Here is a 21,904-nt window from a genome sequence, read left to right on the forward strand (position 1 = left end):
TTGTCTTTTTTTCTATGAATTGTATAATCCAGAATTGACTCAGAACATCATGTGGAGCTCCAGTCAAAAGAGGACAGTTTTCTGAAGAAAACAACAGTCATCAACTTTTTTCAGTCCCAGCAATGGTTTTTTTAAAATCTGTTTTTATATTCATGGCTGTCAGTTGTTTCCCAGCCATTAAATGTCCAGTGAAAGTTGTTATTTGTCCAGTGATGTCACCTTTCTGCAGATTTAGCTGACACTGCCTGTGAATGATGAGGACATGCATGCACACACATGCGCACCCACAGAAGATAAATCAAACTGACAACCGTGAAAAATTAACCATTTAATATTTAGCTCGTTTTGTCCACTCTCTCTCTCTCTCTCTCTCTCTCTCTCTCTCTCTCTCTCTCTCTCTCTCTCTCTCTCTCTCTGTGTCACTTAGTGCACATGAACAGTGAGGAAATATGACAGCAAGCTGCTCAGAATCCAGCATATATGTCAAAAAAAGCAACAGATCTCTGTGGAAGCGCACAAATTCCACATGAGACAACACGCACAAGGGCCACTGAAGTGGATCAGTTGCATTTTAACCTGCAATTGTTGCTCTGGTAGTCTGACTTCTGTCTTGAATCTTGTAGAGAAGAAAGATTACAAGATTCAAGACTAGTCAGATTACCAGAGCAAGAATTTTAGCTGAGGAAGCTTCTGCGATTTGAAGCGAAACGTCCTTGTGTCAAGCAACCCAGTCCAGTCGAAGATTCAAGCTTCTCTACTAAATGGCACATGGCAGCCCACTTGTAAGTAAATCCCTTCGGCTGCTCCCTTGTTTGCACTCGGGGTAGCCACAGCAAATCCAAGGTGGATCTGCATGTTGAATTGGCACAGGTTTTACGCCGAATGCCCTTCTTGACGCAACTCCACATTACATGGAGAAATGTGGCAGGGGTGGGATTTGAACTCGGAACCTTCTGCACTGAAACCAAGTGCATTAACAGTACAGTACAGTAGTCTTTGTTTGCAATTACAGAGGTCAAACGTTTCTTGTAGTTTTTCACCAGGTTTGCACACACTGCAGCAGGGATTTTGGTCCACTCCTCCATACAGATCTTCTCTAGATTTTTCAGGTTTGGAGTTTCAGCTCCCTGCAAAGATTTTCTATTGAGTTCAGGTCTGGAGACTGGCCAGGCCACTCCAGGACCTTGAAATGCTTCTTACGGAGCCCCTCCTTAGTTGCCCTGGCTGTGTGTTTGGGGTCATTGTCATGCTGGAAGACCCAGCCATGACCCATCTTCACTGCTGTTACTGAGGAAAGGAGGTTGCTTGCCAAAATCTTGCAATACATGACTCCATCCATCCTCCCTTCAATGCAGTGCAGTCATCCTGTCCCCTTTGCAGAAGAGAACCCCCAGAGTATGATGTTTCCACCCCCCATGCTTCACGGCTGGGATGGTTTTCTTGGGGTTGTTCTCATCCTCTAAACATGGTAAGTGGAGTTGATTCCAAAAAGCTCTATTCTGGTCTCATCTGACCACATGACCTTCTCCCATGCCTCCTTTGGATCATCCAGATGGTCACTGGTGAACTTCAAGTGGGCCTGGACATGTGCTGGCTTGAGCAGGGGGACCTTGCTGCCCTGCAGGATTTTAAACCATGACAGCATCATGTGTTACTAATGTAATCTTTGTGACTGTGGTCCCAGCTCTCTTCAGGTCATTGAACAGGTCCTCCTGTGTAGTTCTGAGCTTTCCCAGAATCATCCTTACCCCACAAAGTGAGATCTTGCATGGAATCCCAGACCAAGGGAGATTGACGGTCATCTTGTGTTTCTTCCACTTTCTAATAAATAATCATAAGAGTTGTTTTCTTTTACCAGGCTGCTTGCCTGTTGTCCTGTAGTCCATCCCAGCCTTGTGCAGGTCTACAGTTTTGTCCCTGGTGTCCTTAAACAGCTCTTTGGTCTTGGCTATGGTGGACAGGTTGGAGTGTGATTGATTGAGTGTGTGAGCAGGTGTCTTTTATACAGGTAACAAGTTCAAACAGGTGCAATTAATACAGGTAAAGAGTGCAGAATAAAAATAAAACAGGTCTGTGTGAGCCAGAATTCTTGCTAGTTGGTAGGTGTTCAAATACTTATTTGCAGCATTAACATACAAATAAATTATTAAAAAAAATCATACATTATTTCTGGATTTTTTTTTTTTGTTTGTTTGTTTTTGTTTTTTAGATTATGTCTCTCACAGTGGACATGCGCCTAAGATGAAAATTTCAGACCCCTCCATGATTTCTAAGTGGGAGAACTTGCAAAACCGCAGGGTGTTCAAATCTTATTTTCCTCACTGTAGGTGTGCCAAGCTTGTGGCATTATATTCAACAAGACTTGAGGCTGTAATTGCTGCCAAAGGCACATCAAGAAAATACTGAGCAAAGGGTATGAATACTTATGTACACGTGATTTCTCAGTTTTTTACTTTTTATAAATTTGTAAAATTTCAAAAAACTTTTTTCATGTTGTCATTATGGGGTGTTGTGAGTAGAATTTTGAGGAGAAAAAAATTTACTCCATTTAAGTGAAGCACTGTGAATACTTTCTGGATGCACCGTAATTAGAATGTCATGAAAAAGTGCAATATTTTTGACACCAGTATCAAAAACTGAAAATTTTATATCTTCTAGTCTCATTACATATAGCAGAGGGGGTGGCCAAGTGGTTAGTGCACTTGGTTTCAATGTAGAAGGTTCCCGGTTCAAACCCCAGCTCTACCACATTTCTCTGTGTAATGGGGAGTTACACTGGGAAGGACATCCAGTGTAAAACATGTGCCAATCAACATGCAGATCCACCTTGGATCTGTTGTGGCAGCCCTGAGTGAAAACAAAAAAAAACTTATTAGGTGATGGTCTAGTGGTTAAGGTGTTGGGCTAGAGATCAGCAGATCCCTGCCTGACTGGAACATCACTAAAGGCCCTTGGGCAAGATCCTTAATCCCCTATTGCTCCCGGTGTGTAGTGAGCGCCTTGTATGGCAGCACCCTGACATCGGGGTGAATGTGAGGCATAATTATAAAGCACTTTGAGCGTCTGATGCAGATGGAAAAGCGCTATATAAATGCTGTCCATTTACCATTTATTTACTAGTCTGAATATAAACTGAATCTAAACATATAAACTGAAATGGATCAAGAATCTTTTTTTTTTTTTTTGCTAAGTACTGCCTTCAGCTCCAAAAAATAGAAAATGTGTGTCTCAAAATACTAAAATATTTCATAAGCTCTATCCCCCCCCCCCCCCCCCCCCAAAAAAAGTTTTTTAACAGAAATATTAAAGTTCCGAAAAGTACCGTGTTCGGGCGTCCGAGTTTACTGGACTTTCTGCACAAAATTCTGCTTGAAGTGCACAAATTCGGCCACATATTATGTTTCTCAGACCGCCTATTACAAAATACCTGATTTCCTCACAATAAAGAATAAATCACATATCTGTGTTTGTTTTTTCCCTATCATTTTCTCATTTATTAATTGTGTTCCTTGTCAGCTGATGTGTGGCGCAGCAAAAACAAAACAAAAAAAAACTGTAGGTCAGCTTTCAATATTAACCGCACGGGCAATAGTTTTCTTCACTGAAACATTTTACACAGTGTTTATATTAAAACAGAAACTCCGGCACTCATGGAAGCTTAACAAAGGTCCTACCTGTTTAAATCCAGATGGCCCAGCAGTTAAATAATTTGTTTGTGGCTGTCCATGATTCCTGCGTGTTAAGATAAAAAAAAAGCCATAATTTACCCACCAGTCTGTCACTGAAAACAGCAGAACATTAGTTTGTCGCTGACTGTCAACATTTGAAGTCAGTTTTCTCCATGTTCGGTCCAGTGCTGCATGTTCCTCACTGTGTCCCCCTCTCTCATGCTTCAAAACAGCAAAAAAACATCCAGGCAGCAGGAAAGATCTGAACTCCCCTCAAAGTTCTGAACATGCACAAAACTTTCTGACAAACTTTGCAGCCATCAAGTGATAAGGAACTCATTTTGCTTGATGGAAAAAGGGCTTTTGTTGGACAAAAACTAACACAAACTGATAGTAGATCCTTCATTAAGTGACAGTACAAAGTTAGCCACATTGTCACAGAACATTTCCTGTTTCTTGCACAAGTCTTTCACAATAAGAGTACAAGACAAATGGATGATGAGGAAAAACGTCTTGAAAACTTTTTTTTTTTTTTTACTTTGTTCAATATGCCAGGGGTCATGGAATTAAATTAAGTGGGAATTTAATAAACTTTTCATATCAAAAAATGGTTTAATTTCAGGTGGCGCTTTTTTATTTCTGCAGCAGAAAAAATAAAAAATGACATGACGTGATATGTACAGTCAGTTTTCAATATTAACCACATTAACAATAATATCAGTGGTGGGCACAGTTCCGCTAACCACTAATTATCGAAGCTAATGTTTTCATTATCGGATTAGCTTTTCAGATAACTTTGAAAACCATCATCGGACCAATTATCTTCCGATAAGTTTTGGTCTGATCATTTTTAGACTGCTAACATATTTTTGCAGGCGTGGTGAACAAAGCTTAACAGTTACAAACATTTATTAAATCTAAAACGAGTTGAGTACTTACCTGTTAAATGTTTGTAATAGATCTGCAGTCCTATTCTCTGTAAACAGAGGAGAGCTGGTTCCAGAAGAAACTGCTCTATCCTCTGCAGACAAAGGAGAACTGGTCACAGAAAAGAAAAAAGCTCTTTTTTTAACCCTATATATATCACCCAAGTCATCCAGAGGCATACAGTTTTAACTTATGGTTAAAATTTTAACCAAACTAATTTTAGACAAGTTATTTAAATTAATGTCATGGCTGAAGTTTTATCGGAAGATAATTAGTCCGATAATGGTTTATAAAGTTATCTGAAAAGATAAACCAATAATGAAAACATTATCTTTGATAATTATCGGATTATCGGAATTCTGCCCACCACTTGTTTTTACATAGAATGAATGAGTCAACCAATCAGTGTTAGCAGAGGCTCATTTACCCATAATCCCTTTGGCATCTGTGTTTGTTATAAAACTTCAGAATTAGTGCATTATTTAAAATTAAAAGATATGTGTTATATTTTAACTTTGTACAAATGACAGAACTGACATTAATGGAGTTATTCTATCTGTATTAATTTTATTTATAAATCAAAACCATAAGTCAGCACTGCTTTATTTTCCAAGACCACCGCCTCACAGCAACATTGATATTGAGTAGAGGTGGGCGATACCGGGAATTTTGGTATTTATACAATACCAACTAAATACAGGCCCAGTATCACCGATACCGATACTTTATCATATTTAAGCTTCATAGATCCAAAGCATGCAAAAGACCTAGGTTAGAATTTCACCAAACATTGTACGTGACAACGAAATACTTTATTATCACAATCAACATTTTTGTTTAAAAAATATCACTCAACACAACTTAAAACAAAATCTCCTGAGGTAGAGTGCTGACAAACCACAATACAACAAAATTAACACACCACAACAAAATTGTCTGGCGCCGCTGAGCCACGTGACTGCACAACAACAAAAGACCAGAGGGGGAAGGGTGAGCTGCTCCATGTTGCGTGACGCAGCGCTGCTCTTGCAAACAGAGAGTAGACTTTGATGAATCTACGTGCGCAGCAGTCAGTGTGTGCGGGAGAGAAAAAAGCTTGAGTATCGATCTTTTTACACGAGGATCATTCAATATCAATACCAGCGTTGGTATCGATATTATCGATATTAGGATCGATCCGCCCGCCTCTACTTTTGAGTAGAGAGTTGAGCTTCGCTGCTCCTCTCAACTGTTTCACTGCTACAAGCTATGTAGTAAACAGGAGCTTCCAGCAGTGGGCAGGGCGCTCAAAGACAGAAGTGCTGAGTCATTGTTTGGATCTGTAGTCGCCTTTAATGCTACCAGAAGCAATCGTGGTGCTAAAAGTCGAAATCAGCTTGTTAGTAGCTGCAAGTGTACCGGAGACAATACTGAAAGTTATCGGTTAGCTGTAGCTTCAGATAAATTTGTGGGTGGTTTATCGGTTTAGCTTTATAAAAGATAACTTTTCAGTTAGCTGAGTGTCTGTTATCGAAGCTTACTTTTTGGTTAGCTGTGCCTATCACTGAATAATATACTTCACTGAAACATTTTGCACAGCATTTATATTAAAGCAGAAAACTCTGACACTCATGGAAGAGTTTAAAAAAACTGCTTGTTTAAATCCAAATGACTCTGCAGATAAGTAATCTGTTTGTTGCTGCCCATAATTCCTGCTCGTTGAGATAAAAAAAAAAAAAAATCCATAATTTTCACATCAGCCTCTTACTGAAAACAGTGGAACTTGCACAACCTGTATTGGCATTACGTAGTGCCACTGACTGCCTTGTTGTCTAAAAATCGGCTTTGGTCAATGACAAACTAATTCACATTTTCCGGTCCTTTACCTGGACTAGCTTGCTTCCCTTTTGGCTTCATTTTTTTTTTTTTTTTTTTTTTTTTTTTAGGTGTTTGAGTCTGTTGAAGAGGTGGATCAGATTGAGACAGAGCCCAAGAATGAAGATGCCAAACAGGTGCCTAAAATGCCAAGTGGCGCATTACAGAATGGAACGAGCTCTCCTGACTCAGGACATCCCTCCTCACGCAACTTCTCCATCACATCTGGCCTGTCTGATGGCTCATTCAGCACAGAGGAAAGTGCTGCAGCTGATACAAATTCAAGACCTGCTGCTGCACCTCCTGCACCACTGAGCCCAGTCAAACCTCCTCAGCCTCACCTGCCAATGGATATCGACAGCCAGATCAAACAGGAGGAGGAGGAGTCACAAGATGTGACCAAAAGAATAGAAAAGACTGAGGTGCTCAATTACAAGGTGGGCCAACCAGTTGAAGAAGAACACATTAAAGTCAAGAAAGATGCAAATCTGAAGTCTGAAATACAAGAAAATATTCAAGAGTCTGGGACTAACATCAGTCCTGAAAAAATTAGTGAAGAAAAATCAGCAGGGACAACAGAAGCCAAAGGAGAACACCTCTCACTTGTTGAACAAGTACTTAAAAAAGATGTTCTTGAGAAGACTGTAGAGAAGCCACTGGAAGTAAGTAGTGAGCCTGAGAGAAAGCAGATTGTGAAATTTGACCAAATACAAAAATCAGAGGATAGTAAGCCAACAAAAGAGATTTTACTGATGGAGGAGGATAAAAAAGTCAAGGGAATGGTGGAAACGCAAGAGAAACAAGCTAGTGAAGTCAATAAAAACTTCTCAGCAAACAGCAGGGCTTTGAGCTCAAGGGAAGCTTACAGTACCTATCAGAAAACTGAGGTGCAGGACACGACTGAATCAGATGAGTCTCCCTCAGCCATAGAGATGGAGGAGATCCCCAAAGCCAAAGTTTCCATGGTGCCTTGGAGTAGGAATGAACAATGTGAAATGTCCTCTTCTTCTGAAGAGTCAGTCCCGAACCTGGAACTCAGGATGGAGAAGGAGCAGGGAAATCTTAGCCCAGAAGGTACTGAGTCCATGCTGTCAGATGAGCCAGAGATGGAGAGTCTTTACCCCCATTTTGACTCTCTGGCTGAGTCTGAAGACACTAAAAACAAAGTGACCCCTCAAGAATCTGCAGGGAGCACCTTCTCTGTATGCACACCTATTTCAAATATCTTATAAACATCATATAATGTACTTTTTAAAATATATGCATTATTTGTTTGTTTCAGCCAGAACTTTTGGACTTGTATACGTTAAATCTGCACCGCATTGAAAAGGATGTCCAACGCTGTGACAGGAACTATTGGTACTTCAGTCCTGCCAATCTGGAGAAACTGCGAAACATAATGTGCAGGTAGCGGACACAATGAAGGTCAAACATTATCATTCACCTTATACACTTCCCTCCAAACGTATTGGGCCCCTTCGTATTTCAGACATTTTAACTTGTTTATGCCATTTCAAATACAAAACGTAAATCAGACTTCTCAGTGTAAATATTTCTAAAGTTATCCTCCTTAAATTCAAACTCAAAGCAAATCTCTACAACTTGATATAAATTAATAAAAAAAATATAAAAGCCAAGATGCTGCATAGGTATAACAATCAGTTTTATTGCCAGTTTTGTTAAGACAAGTCAGGGGATGGATACATGAACATTTCCAAGTCACTGAATATGTCTTGGACTTTATTTACATCAGTTTTGAAGAAAAACATACAGTATAGCACTCTGTGGTAAATCTGTGTGGAGTAGATGTTTCTTAAAAACTGAGCACAAATTTTCAAAAATGTCATTATGGGGTATTTTGTGTAGAATTTTGAGGGGGGAAAATTAATTTCATCCATTTTGGAATAAGGCTGTGAATACTTTTCGGATGCACCGTAGACAGACTCATTCACACTCACAGTGAGTTTAGTCACCATTTCACCTACCCTGCATGTCTTTGGAAGTGGGAGGAACACAGAGCACATAGAGGGGGCACCCGCCAACATGGGGAGAACATTCAAACCCCACACAGAAAAGACCATGTGGGAAGCGATCCCAGGACCTTCTTGCTGTGAAACAACAGTGCTAACCACTAATCCACTGTGCTGCCATCTGGAATTTTATTACAGTTATGACGTGGTGCAGATGTGCTTTGCGCTCGGTGGTGAATATATGATCACCTGAACTACAGACATCAAGGATGAATATTCACCAACAGCCAATCAAGTTGCTAAAAATGAGACATCTTAAAGGGAAAAATTACTTTATGCGTACTTCAAATTTTGATCATGTCTAGATCTTGTAATACAGCAACCAGCCACTAAGAGGTAAAAGAGAGTAGATGGCTTCATTTTAGCCATCTGAAGTTCTGTTCTGTAATGTTCAGGCTCAATAAATGTAATAAATTCTTGTGCTTGGATACACTCAGAATACTACCAATTGTCATAGCGACTCAAGTCACGTAAGGGACCATACTGTATCACAAGATCAGGGTCACTCATACTGACTGCATGTTTTGTTTTGTTTTTTCCTAATACAGTGTAGTTTTGCTACATATAATGCAGTGGTCTAAAACAAGCTTTTTCTGGTGAATTTTCTACCTACACTGTCAAAGAATTGAGACCTTATGGCTGTTTCACACGAAGCACTAACTATATCTGCTTGATTTAAAAAAAAAAAAAAAAAAAAAAAAAAAAAAAAAAAAAAAAAGATTTTACACAATGTAACTCCTTCAACTATAGAGGAATAAGTTGACTTCCTTGGTTGTGCAATTTTCAGCTATATCTGGAGGCATCTTGACATCGGTTATGTGCAGGGCATGTGCGATCTGCTAGCACCTCTGTTAGTCATCCTGGATGATGGTGAGTCAACACGATGCATCACATCGTGTTTCCTGCATCGCTGATATTTGGTGTATTTTTACCGTACTGGTCAAACAGCAAAAGAGTTTAGCCCACTCACTGTGTCACTTCGTCTTTCTTTCTCCGGTGCAACCTTTCAGAAGCCATGGCCTTCAGCTGTTTCACAGAGCTCATGAAGAGGATGAATCAAAACTTTCCACACGGAGGCGCTATGGACACTCACTTTGCAAACATGCGCTCACTAATCCAGGTGATGTCAGCATAGACACATTGATATACAATATTTGAATCCATTCAGTAACCATGTTGTTCTCACTTTTCTCCACCACATTGTGTCTCCTCATTTCTTATTCTGCAACTTCTCTGATCTGTTTAGATTCTGGATTCTGAGCTCTTTGAGCTCATGCACCAGAATGGAGATTACACCCACTTCTACTTCTGCTATCGGTGGTTCCTTCTAGATTTCAAGCGAGGTAAACAGTTACAATTAGAGGAGTAGGAGACCGATTTGGCTTTAGACTGTTAGCTGATAAAATGTCGAAGCTCACGGTGACCTGCTAACAAGATATGCAGCTGATAAGGCTTTTTGTGATGCTCTTCTTCACTGCTGCTGTTAGTTAATATAAAAGCCTGTCCATGCAACAGCAGTTAAAGCAGATTTTCTATGCTTTAACTTATACAGACTCTCTTTCTAGTTTGACAGCTTTGCTGGGCGAAATTTATAAACATCCACTTATTGTTCAGCTTTTGGAAACGTTGTATAACATCAGTACATTAGGTAAGCAAGTAATATTTGCCTGGATCCCTAGTCAAACAGGCATTAAGGGGAATGAAAAAGCTGACAAGTTGGCAAAAGACGCTCTTGCTATGCGATGTTAACAGAAATAAACTTACCCTACACGGATCTAAAGCCAAAGATTAACAATTATTTTAGAAACATATGGCAAAAGTTATGGGATCTCTATCCCAATAATAAACTTCATCAACATCAACCGCTCATTGAATCACTTAATCTTCTACCGCTAGCTAAGCGACGGGAAGACATTGTGTTGACCCGCGCTCATATAGGTCACTCACACTTGACACATGCATATTTACTTGCAGCGGTCGCCCCGCCTTATTGTTTACTGTGTAACTGCGTACTTACAGTGAAGCATGTCCTGCTTGAATGTGTTGATTTTGCTCACGTTCTGCTGAATTTTTATGACGTTCCTGATCTTAGGACATTGTTTAGAGATGTTTCACATTTGCGCATTATAAGTTTTCTTAAAGAGATTAATCTTTTTATTAGATTTTAAGTTGGTACCTGTTCGAGTCCTGTTCACAACAGTTATACCTTTGGGCAAGGTATTTTGTTCCAATTACCTAGTCTTTCGGAGGAGACTTTCAGCCGTCAGGCCCGTGTAAGTTAGGGACACATCTTTTGTACGCTACCAAATCTGCTTCATTTGTTGTAAAGAGTTGGGATTTATCCTGGTGAAGTAGTCACATTCCTAACCTATTGATAGCCTGCTGTTTAACCTGTAATGAATGACATTGCAGTGACTTTTGTGTTTATTGTACCAGGTAAATATTTGGAAACTGTTTGACACTTATGTATTGTCATTAATTTCTTATCAATCAATCTATGCTTTAACTAAATATAAAACTGCCCCACCAGATTGTGGATTTTGTGGACATTTGAATTTAATATTGAATGTCCATTTGGTGTACATTTTGCATTATATCTCAATCAAAAGTACCTCAGTCACTTTCATTTTTCTGTTATGGATTTACCTACACCACCAAAATTGGATGGAGGTGCCAATTTTATGCTTCTTTGTCTATGTTCCAGTTATCAGTCAGAAACCAAGTGCCAACAAGCAAAGACAAATTGTGCATAGCAGAGATAACCAATGGTTTGTGAAGGATATTTGAAAAAGAATTCAGAAACCAAAAAAGTTGGGGGGAAAAAACCTGACACCACCACAAAAACTTTGATTCAAGTACATAAACTAAATATATATTCCTGACATTTGATTACACTTTATTTATTTATTTATTATTTATGGATTTATTTGGCAGCGCGCGTGCGCGCACACACACACTTAACAAAGAAAAGAAGACATCTCATTAAACAAAACAAAAAAACAAAACTCATAGCCATTTTCCAGTTTTCCAGTTTTGTGCTTTTGAAAAGTCACTTCTAACAGGACTTTGACCTATAGTGTGTCACACTGCAAAGATCTCTGTATGATACACACCACACACCATTCCACAGAAATTGCGTTATTGAAAGTGTCCAGTGACATCATGATGTCTGCCAACTCAGGAAGATGTACAGTGTTGGTCTTGTTTGACCTGTCCTCGGCCTTCGACACAGTCGATCACTAGATCCTGATAAACAGGATGCAGGATCTGATTGGGTTGTCCGCTCCAGTGCTCCAGTGGTTCTCCTCATGCCTGGCTGGTAGGAGTTTTAGTGTGTTTGTCAACCACATTATGTCCGAGCTTGGCAACCTGCTGTGTGACGTGCCCCAGGGCTCTGTTCTGGGCCCCCTGCTGTTTTTGCTGTATGTTCTTTCTCTTGGTCGGATAATTCAGCAGTTCAGTGATGTGTCCTACCATCTATTTGCTGATGATCTTCAGTTGTAGGGTTCGTTTAAAGCTTCTGAAGTTCACAAACTGAGTTTCTTAACCATCTGCTTGACACAAACTAAGCAGTGGCTGAGCAACAACAGCCTTAATCTCAACCCCAAAAAAAACAGAGATGCACATTATTGCCCCAGAGAGTGCCATTCCCACCATGAAGCAGCACTTAGGTGATCTGAACCACTCGGCCAAAACCAAACTGAGGAATTTTGGGGTGATCTTTGATGAAGCCATGTCACTAGAACATCATTCAAGGCAGCTGGTCAAAAACTGCTTCTTTTGACTGCGCAGTATTGCCGAGCTCAGACCCATTGTGTCTGAGGCCAAGCTTGAAATGATTATTCATGCATTTGTGTCCTTGTGGCTAAACTACTGTAACAGCCTGTACACCTGCCTAAACAAGAAAGAGTTAGCTCGCCTCCAGCATTTTCAGAACACAGTGGTGAGGCTGTTGACCAGCACCAACAGGTGGTCCCATATTACACCTGTCTTAAAATCTCTCCACTGGCTTCCTGTTGTGTATTGTATCCAATTTAAAATTTTGGTGCTTACTTTTCAAGCCCTACATGGTCAGGCCCCTAGCTACATCACTGACTTAATCAAGCCCTACATCCCAACTCAAAAGCTGGGCAGATCCTTGTGATGGCTCCACAAACATGCTTTAAAGCCCATGGAGACCAATCCGTCAAAGCCACAGCGCCACATCTTTGGAATGCACTTCCTTTAGACCAGTGCTCTCTGGCCTCAGTGGATGCCTTCAAAAAACACCTTAAATTTTATTTGTTTCAGCAAGCATTCTAGTCCAAACTGAGCTTGCGCTGTGTTGCTGCATTTTATGCATTTTATATTATGTATTTGACTATATGATCTTTTATATATGTTCACCACTGTGAAGCACTTTGTGGCTACTGTCTGTGAAAAGCGCTATACAAATAAAGTTTACTTACTTACTTTACTTACACTTACATTTCAGCTTCATTGCAAGCACACAATCACAATCCAAGCACAAGGGCACACGCTTGGAAAGGTAGGAGGGAAGTTCAGTTATTGTTTATTGCAAACAGATACTTCAACAATAGGTGTCAGTGACAGGTCCATCAGGCCACTTTAATTTATTTGAGGCGTGTTTCACTAAGACAGAATTTTTTAACAAAAATGGTTTTGTATCATATCTGTGACTTTTTTATTTGTTACAACGTAAGAAAGTTGTGTGAACATCCCATAATTTTTGCCAGGGATTGCATTCTAGTCCTCTGTTTTCCAGAGCTGGTGTACGATGATGTCTTCTCTGTTTGGGAAAGCATCTGGGCGGCAAAGTATGTCTCCTCAAGTCATTTTGTCCTCTTCATTGCCTTGGCTCTGGTGGAGATCTACAGGGACATCATCCTGGAGAACAACATGGACTTCACTGACATCATTAAGTTCTTCAATGGTACTATTTTTTACTTCTCTCTTAAAAACGGAGTTCAAAATAGATTTTAGCTCATGTAACTATGAAATAGCAGAACATATGAAACAGAAATGGTTTAAAAATAGAGTAAAAATATGAAACTTGTTCTTTATTCCCCCTACCTTTCAGAAATGGCTGAACATCACAATATAAAGCAGATTTTGACCCTCGCCAGAGACCTGGTTTGCAAAGTGCAGATGCTGATAGAGAACAAGTGATTGTGCTGGTTGTTTGCTTTTCTGTGGTGGAGACAACACTTCCATGTTAATAACAGCTCCAGCAAATGCAGAAAATGCTTCAAATACGAAAAGCATTTGCATCAATTCAACAACAGGTAGCTGCCTCAAAAAATATACCCTATAGCACATGAAACCATTTCATTTACTAACAAGTCTGCTGCAAAATTACACAGCATACGCGAAAACATTGACACGTTGCGAATCCTCGCAACACAATGGAAGCACAAGCAATACTTTAAGAGGTTTCTGCCCAGAGGACATTCACTGACTTCTGCTGTTCAGTGCATTGCAAATAAAATATGACAATTTAACTAGCTTAAGAGTAAAATCAATAATCAATAAGCTAATTACAAAAGTTGATGTTTTATATGAATTAGTTAAATTTCACAGATGAAAATTGCGTTGTTCCCGATGATGTTTTTTCTTTCTCCATCATTTCTTCACTGTGAGCACTGAAGTTTCCCAGTAGAACTGAGTCCCCAGCAGGAACCTTTTCCAGGATCCCACTGATTCTCCAAGAAGGCTGGGTACTGTGGACTGCTAGTTTGTGTGTATGCACAAATACACAAATAATGAATGTTTGTGAGTACAATGGTATGAATATTTCATGAGGTGAAAGATGGAATGTTCCATTCAATGAGTCAAAGCCGAGTTGAATGGTACGTTCCAGCTTTCACAGAATTAAATATTCGATCCATGGGAAGAATGAAAAAACATTAATTATTTGTTGAATATAACAGCTAAAATAGATCCTTGTCATTTGATATTTTATTAATTTATAGACAACAGAAAAGGGACTTACATTTTGGTGATCCACTGGTGCTTAACAGTCCAGCTTATGTTAAAATTTAAATTGTCTCAAGCTGTGGCTTTTACTATAGCTTAAAAAACATTACAAATGTTGAATTATTTATTTCATTGTATTCCGCTTCACACTGGCTCATTAATGTCTGAGAAAGGCCCACCATATGGATAAAACGGCCCATTACTTCAGGCACTGTGGGGTCATTAGCCCATACCACCCTTTGAAATCCAAATCACTGTGTGACAGACAGTGATGTTCGCCAATCAGAAGCGTCGTGCTTCTGTCATCACCAATCAGAAGTGATTAATATTGATGTGAGTAATGCGGGTGTACCTTGTTAACTCACGGAAGTTGGGGTCCACAAAATAAAACCGCAAGTTATCTGAAAACATGAGTTAATGAGGTTGACCAAAAACATACTTATTCTTTCTACAGTAGTTAAAATTTTCAAGGTCCACAAATCGACCGTGAGTAAAGCCAAAACACGAGTTGCGCATATGCGAGTTACCAAGGTTCGCCTGTATTTCAGTGTTGTCTTAAATGGTAATGCGCCACATGTTTTTCATGTACATAGTGAATGCTGAACTGAAGTGTGACTTTCAAAATTATATCGCAAATTAAGTCATAATCCCAGTATCTGTCAAAAAAGAATCACAATCATATATTTTCCACAAAATCATTCAGCCCTAGCTGTGGCTGTATGCTGTGTGTTTGTGTGTTTCATGCATTGTATGAATTTGCAGAAAACATGATCAGTGCAAATTGTTACATGTGCTGTAGTTCGTATTTGTCTGTGTTTTCTATATTTACAAGAGTTTTCTCATTTTGTAAAACATTTTTTATGCAAGTACGTGTTTTTAAAACGACAGAGGGTTTTGTCTTCTGCATTTGCTAGTGTTTTCTTAAATTTGGAGGTGTTGTAACATCTCTCAACCACCGTAGGTTTCCTTCCTGTCCAAGTACAGTGTGAGCGGCTGTAGCAGCATGACACCAATTACATGAATCCCAGTCTGTCTCACTCACACATGACACAAACGCCTTTACCACCACATGTTGCTGCTATGACTGTACAGTGTCCATTATGTTGTTTGTGTTGTCAACGTGTGTAAAAAAAAAAAAAAAAGTATACAATATATATTCAGTTTTGTATTTGTTGGTTTGTTAAAGTGAAAAATGTAACAAAGTATTTCTTTAATTTCTCATTATGTTAGGAAAGCTTTGTGTATTGACCTGAATCTGAGTGCACTTATTATTTTCGAGATGAGGATGCTTTCGTTGCACATTTTGAAGAGAAATACTATATTTATGAGGAAAGTACATTGTGATAGTAGTTTATATGAATTATTTTACAAGATATTTAAATTTAAAATTGTAGCTGTTATCCCCAATAACTTCCCTATTAATGACAAGAACGTCAGAAGACCAAATAATTTTTTTTTTAAATCATTTAAAAAAAAAAAATACAGCTCACTATAATTAAATGACTGAATCAGAACACTGGTTGTACTGATAAAACCTGACCTACAGAATAATAATGTAAACAGTGTCAGTAATTTAGTACTCTTCAGTCTTTTTGTCCATTCAATGAACTCCCTGCCTCGCCTGCCAAACAGTGTGTTTATTTGATATGTGTGAACTTTTCAGTCGTGATGGTAGAATGTTTTAGTTGTGAGGTTTTATGTTATCATGAATCAAATTCACGGCCTGATATTGAATTTATGGATTTATGAGTAAAGTGAGTTTGATATTTGTCCCGTTTTTTTTTCTTGTGTCTTTTGTAAATATCGATGTTTCATCATGTTGATTTTTGTGTTGTTTTTGTGTTTGTTTACATATTTCATCACAGCAACAAACTGAAAATGTGGTGATATGTTTTGGTGTGAGAGTGAATTTAACAGAACTAAATATCAAGTTTAAAGAAAACTATAAAAATTTCAAACTCATCTGTAAGTGACTTGGTGACATGAGAGAAAACGCTTAAACATTTTTAGCGTATTTGAAGTTTGTGAGGACATTTACTTCATATCACTAATTTTCATTCATTAATTGCTATTGATTTTTCATGAATGTGGTAAGTTTAGCATAAATAGCATAAATGTTGTTTTTCTGTGAAAGCTAACTCCCATGTCATAAAATAAAAACCTGTTTTAATTTACTGTCATAGGTATTGCATAGGTGTGTCATAGGTATGCAAGAATATTTATTTTATTTATTGATGTTCTCATTCAGAAGCTTAGCTGTAAAGCTGATATATTTTAGTTTGTGTTTAGTTCTAAATGCATATTTTAAATGCAAATTCAGTACTAAGAGTTGTACTTATATTAAATGGTGTATGTTCTTATAATAAAAGCAAAAAAAATGGAATAATTATTTTTCCAAAATACTTTGTGTGTGTTTTATTCCACTTTCAGCCACAGGCTGGTTTATCATGGGACCTTATGTGCATACTCTTGGCGAAGGAAGGGCCACTGTCTGCGAAGTACCTGACTTGAGAGAAAGAGAGAGAGATCTTTTTTTTTTTTTTTTTTTTTGCACAGCTCCATACAGTATGTCAGATGTTTGTTTTTTTTGTTGGTACGGGCAAACCAGGCAGTTGTACGTAAACAAGGACTTAATGAACTGACATGAATGAATTATTGTGCTCACATCATAAACACATCAGCCGGCCACACGGAGGCTCTCCACGTCCAGCTGTCTCTGCCCAATCGGCATGCGGCGTGCCGAAGGACATCTCGTCATGTGGACTATAACACGTGGTGGACGTGACATTTGCCTTGCCAGCTGGCTATTCACATGAACAGATGAGTCTTTTCACATGGGGCAGCCTGGCTGATGGTGTCTGCAGTGCACACTGAGGCCCAGCTGAATGTGTTCCAAAGGTGATATGTGTTTTTATTTTTTACCATGTCATGAGAGCCTGCCAACACATGCATCGCGGTGGCATGTTAAGAGGTGAAGCTCTTGATGGTACGATATGTCTTCTCCAGCTGTGAGTAGCGATGACACAGTGGTCAGGTGTGACATGATGACCGCCTCACCGGCATCACGCTCCCTGTCCGGACCAGCAAAGCGCTCACATGAATGGGCTCACTGTTCCAGGACGTGGGACAACTGAGCTGCAAAACTGGTCAGTCACGCTATCAGTCAGGCTGTCACATAATGGCCGGTCCATGTGGAATTGCAATCGCATGTCACGTGAGGCACAGTGGTCCCATAAGCTGTTTTGATTTTTCACCATGTCATGAGAGCCTGCCGACACATGCATTGCAGTGGCATGTTGAGAGGTGATGTTCATAGCACGATATGTGTTCTCCAGCTGTGAGTAGTGATGACACAGTGGTCAGGTGTGACATGATGATCACCTTGGTGAATACGCGTGTGATCATCTCATGGCTTTGGTGCTCCCGTGTGCGCTGGCATCATCTGATTGCTTCAGTGGGCGGGGCTGGGCCGTTAACCAGTGATCGCGTGTCGTGATGTGGCTGTCCGGTCGGATGGCGCACTGGTTCTGTGACACACAGCTGGAGCAGCTGGATATGTCATGATGGGTGTTCTGTAGCTGTTAGCTGTTTCATCATGGACGTGACAGCTGTCCACATGTGTGTGCTGCGCTGGACAGAGATTGCACTGCACTCCAGACACTGTTCGAGCCTCAGCCGCACCTCAACAATGTCAGTTCATGGTGGGGGTGTGGGACACGACACATTTGCACGCCATTTGTGTTGCTTAGGGGTGGACATGACACACTGACTGCCCTTTGTGCTTTCGCTACCTCAACCGCACCTTGATGGTGCGGTTGAGGTGCACCACTATCAAGTGCACCACTATCCTGCACTCTACGTTTGTGCTTGCTACGCAAATGGGTCTGGATTTTCTAAGTGCCCAGCGAATGCTGTTGGAAGTTCATGGGTGACACCTCGATTCTGGCCAAGCATGGGTCGAATGGCCATTTGGCGCCATTCGCCCTCATTCGGCCGCTGCTGTGAAGGCTAGCTCATTCACCGCAGTCGGCCAGGGTTCGATGTGGCTGATCATTTTGTGCAGCCCTTCAACCACGGTCCCAGTGGTCCGACCTGCGTACAACACACTGTATGAATGTTGCGACCATAGTCAGATTGCAGTATGAACTCATCTTAATGCCGTTCGACTGGGTTTCTGGCACAAGTGCAACACGAATGTGGAGTGCATGTGCTGTGGCCGAATGGTTGTGCCGACTGCTGTATGAGGCGTTTGAGTGCGGCTCCAATCAAATCCTTTGTGCGCCATTTGGCCTCATTTGTGATATGTGTGAAGGGGCCTAGAGCAAAGTCCACTTAGGATGCAGCAGAACCAGAACTCTGCCACATTTCTCTGCAAATCATCCAGAGAACGAGGCAGGCAGCTAGTTTATGAATTAAAAGGCATTTGAAAGTGAACAGACAGGGTGGAACAATGGGTTTGAATCTCACCAGAGAGGACAGGAGCTCCATTCACATTTCTAGCTGAAGTGACTTGAATCTACCCTTTTTGTGTGTGCCTGCAGGAGTGTGTTTTATCCATTTTTTTACTATAATTTTCCAGTAGCAGGAAACTCTTTTTGTTGTCATGTACACTGACAAAATAGTAATAGTAATGAAATTTAAAATGAGGCTTATCTTCATAATTGGTTTATTTAATGGATAAAAAGACACATTTGATTTCATTGACATAGGAATGCTGGTAACATTTCAGTTTAGATTTTCTTTTGACCCACAGATGAAGACCAAAAATTAGGGAGAAAACACTACATTATCAAATTTCTGTCAAACCTAAAACTTTTGCAGATTAGTTAATGCTAAGCATTTACACATTTAGCCTAATATGTACAAACATCAAGCTAAATGTTGAGACAAATATGCACCTTAAGAAAAGAGCTAATTATTACTTCCTGAAAGACAGATCAATAAAGCATCTAATGACAGACATTTAGCATGTAAGGGTATATGTATTCAAATTTGCAATTCATGGGTATTTTATATAAGAGTTATATTGTAGCCTGTGGTCTTTTGATATCAATTTCAATTGCAATTTCAGCCGCATTTCTAAAATAACTAGAAGAACTTGGAGAGCGCAAACCTCCGCCAAGGCCATAGGGTCACTGACGTCACATGGAATACCCTTTGGCAAAGAGACTTATTCCACGTCATTTCACGCATCTACCATCATGTTTCAGATTCAGTGGTTAACTCTCTGGGGTAAATGGTAAATGGACTGCATTTATATAGCGCTTTTCCATCTGCATCACATGCTGAAAGCCCTTTACAATTATGCCTCACATTCACCCCGATGTCAGGGTGCTGCCATACATGGCGCTCACTACACACCAGGAGCAATAGGGGATTAAGGACCGTGCCCAAGGGCCCTTAGTGATTTTCCAGTCAGGTGGGGATTTGAACCGAGGATCTTCACGCCCAACGCCTTAACCACTAGACCATCACCTCCCCCACTTTGGAAAAAATCTGAGTTATTTTTTTGGACAGTTCACTCGCCTGGCATAAATGTTTTATTATTGCTGTTGACAGCAGTCCCTGCAGTCCACAATCAAGTTTTGTCTCTTTTTTTCAGGACAACCTGTACTTTCAAAATATATATGCTATAGTTCTGCTTTATAAGTGTAATAAAGGTTTACAATCAGAAATAAGAAAGGAAAAAAAGTGGGAAATAATTTTCCACACACATTTATTCAGCAAACTATAATAAACTAGTAACACATCACTCCTAAAAACAATCCTTGGTGTGTCACGTGAGGTGAATCTGCCCTATGGTTGGATTTTGGAAAACCATGTGACGGTGAACCAATTCCGATTGGACATTCACATTGCTCACGTCATCACACAGCTTCTATGAGGAGTACAAAGATGGTGGACGGTGGCTCGAAAGTCTGCGGAGTTAACTTTTCAGCAAAAAAAAGTAAATTTCTATCTCATATCATTAAAAAAAATATTTATAATTTAGTAAAGCTTGGTCTCAGCTGTCGTATACGACGGCGTCGGCCCCAGAGGTTTAAACCCTTAGATCTTCAGTAAATGTATTTTTAAAGAGAAACTGCATGAACTACACAAGTTTTTTTATTTTCTAATAAGTTTATTCAATGAGGAGAAACAAATGCTAAAAAATTATTGTTTTGTCGTAACTTAATTTTTGTTCAGCCTTTGTGACCCATCTTCATGAAGTTAGATGCAAAAATGTTGAAATTGGCCCTATCCTGCAATGATAAAGAATCCTTAAAAAAATTACTGGATCCGGATCGTATTCTGGATCATAACCAAAATTTAATGACTTCTAAGTTAGGCCAAGATAAACCCCTGGTAAAAAATTATTTGAAATCCATTGAGGATTTTTTTGAGTAATCCTGCTAACAAACCAACCGACCAACCAACCAACAAACAAACAGACGCGACCGAAACCATAGCCTCCTTGGCGGAGGTAACAACATGCACCCCCCCTCCACACACACACACACACACACACACACACACACACACACACACACACACACACACACACACACACACACACACACACACACACACACACACACATACATACCTGCATTTACATCTGTACATCTACCTGCTACAGCCAGGTAGAAGTACAGTACTTTCAAGAAGTGTAGATGGATGGGTGGTTGACATCTAGGCGGAGGTGTTGAAAAGGGGAGAATAAGGAGAAGGATTCTAGGGGCCCATGACTGACAGGCAGCCAGAGAGCTAGGCCCCTAATGCAATTATAATTCTGACAAAATAACATGGGTGGCCTAGTAAGATTGCTGTCCATGGGGCCCACAATCGCTGGCAGTACCCCTGCATCTAGCATCTGTGGCAGTTTTGAGGCGTCTTGGATGTAACACCAGCCATACTCCCAGACTTAAACCACAAGAAAGGTCACAATTCTGCCTGTATTGCTGGTAAAATATTCTTTAATTTACAACATAATTTTCCATAGTCCAGAAGTTTGAATTTATACAAAGTGTTTGAATCTATGTACCTTTGTGTGAAAGCATTTCCATATAAATAAATGTTCGGCAAAGTTTAATTGTAGAATACTGTGGCATGCAGTAGTTGTAAAATCAGAATAATGTTCGAATGTTTTTATGTAATTGATCTCTCCAAGGTCTACATTATTAATTTATGCATGTTTAAGATAATAATCACAGTATTTGTATTAAGAAAAAAGAAAAACTTCAACGCCCGAACAGGGACTTGAACCCTGGACCCTCAGATTAAAAGTCTGATGCTCTACCGACTGAGCTATCCGGGCGCTCTGTTAATGGTTTTTCCTGCGTTCATTATAAGGAGACTAAACCACTGCTTTCTGATTTTACTTTTTGTTTGTACTTGTCTTTCGCATAACATAACCTACATACTGTATATTGCATTATTAGAAAGCATCATATTTTATAAATCAAATCA

The 21,904-nt window shown here is 39.7% G+C and overlaps 1 protein-coding gene and 1 non-coding gene across 3 annotated transcripts in view; one reads left to right on the forward strand and one right to left on the reverse strand.

The window, feature by feature from the left end:
• sgsm1a (small G protein signaling modulator 1a) overlaps positions 1 to 13,969 on the forward strand; it is a 153,355-nt gene extending 139,386 nt beyond the window's left edge. For both annotated transcript variants that reach the window (XM_034170256.1, XM_034170257.1), the window contains 7 exons: positions 6,521 to 7,651; positions 7,732 to 7,856; positions 9,267 to 9,349; positions 9,490 to 9,599; positions 9,726 to 9,822; positions 13,245 to 13,412; positions 13,560 to 13,969. In XM_034170256.1, the coding sequence (XP_034026147.1) occupies positions 6,521 to 7,651; positions 7,732 to 7,856; positions 9,267 to 9,349; positions 9,490 to 9,599; positions 9,726 to 9,822; positions 13,245 to 13,412; positions 13,560 to 13,648 (1,803 nt within the window). In that variant the 3' untranslated portion in view covers positions 13,649 to 13,969. The remainder of the gene's footprint in view (positions 1 to 6,520; positions 7,652 to 7,731; positions 7,857 to 9,266; positions 9,350 to 9,489; positions 9,600 to 9,725; positions 9,823 to 13,244; positions 13,413 to 13,559) is intronic.
• A 7,710-nt stretch (positions 13,970 to 21,679) lies between these two features.
• On the reverse strand, positions 21,680 to 21,752 carry trnak-uuu. The gene has a single exon. It is a non-coding gene; the product is annotated as a tRNA-Lys (tRNA).
• Between the last annotated feature and the right edge of the window lie 152 nt (positions 21,753 to 21,904).

This window comes from Thalassophryne amazonica, chromosome 5 (genome assembly GCF_902500255.1).
Source record: "Thalassophryne amazonica chromosome 5, fThaAma1.1, whole genome shotgun sequence".
Taxonomy (NCBI): Eukaryota; Metazoa; Chordata; class Actinopteri; order Batrachoidiformes; family Batrachoididae; genus Thalassophryne; species Thalassophryne amazonica.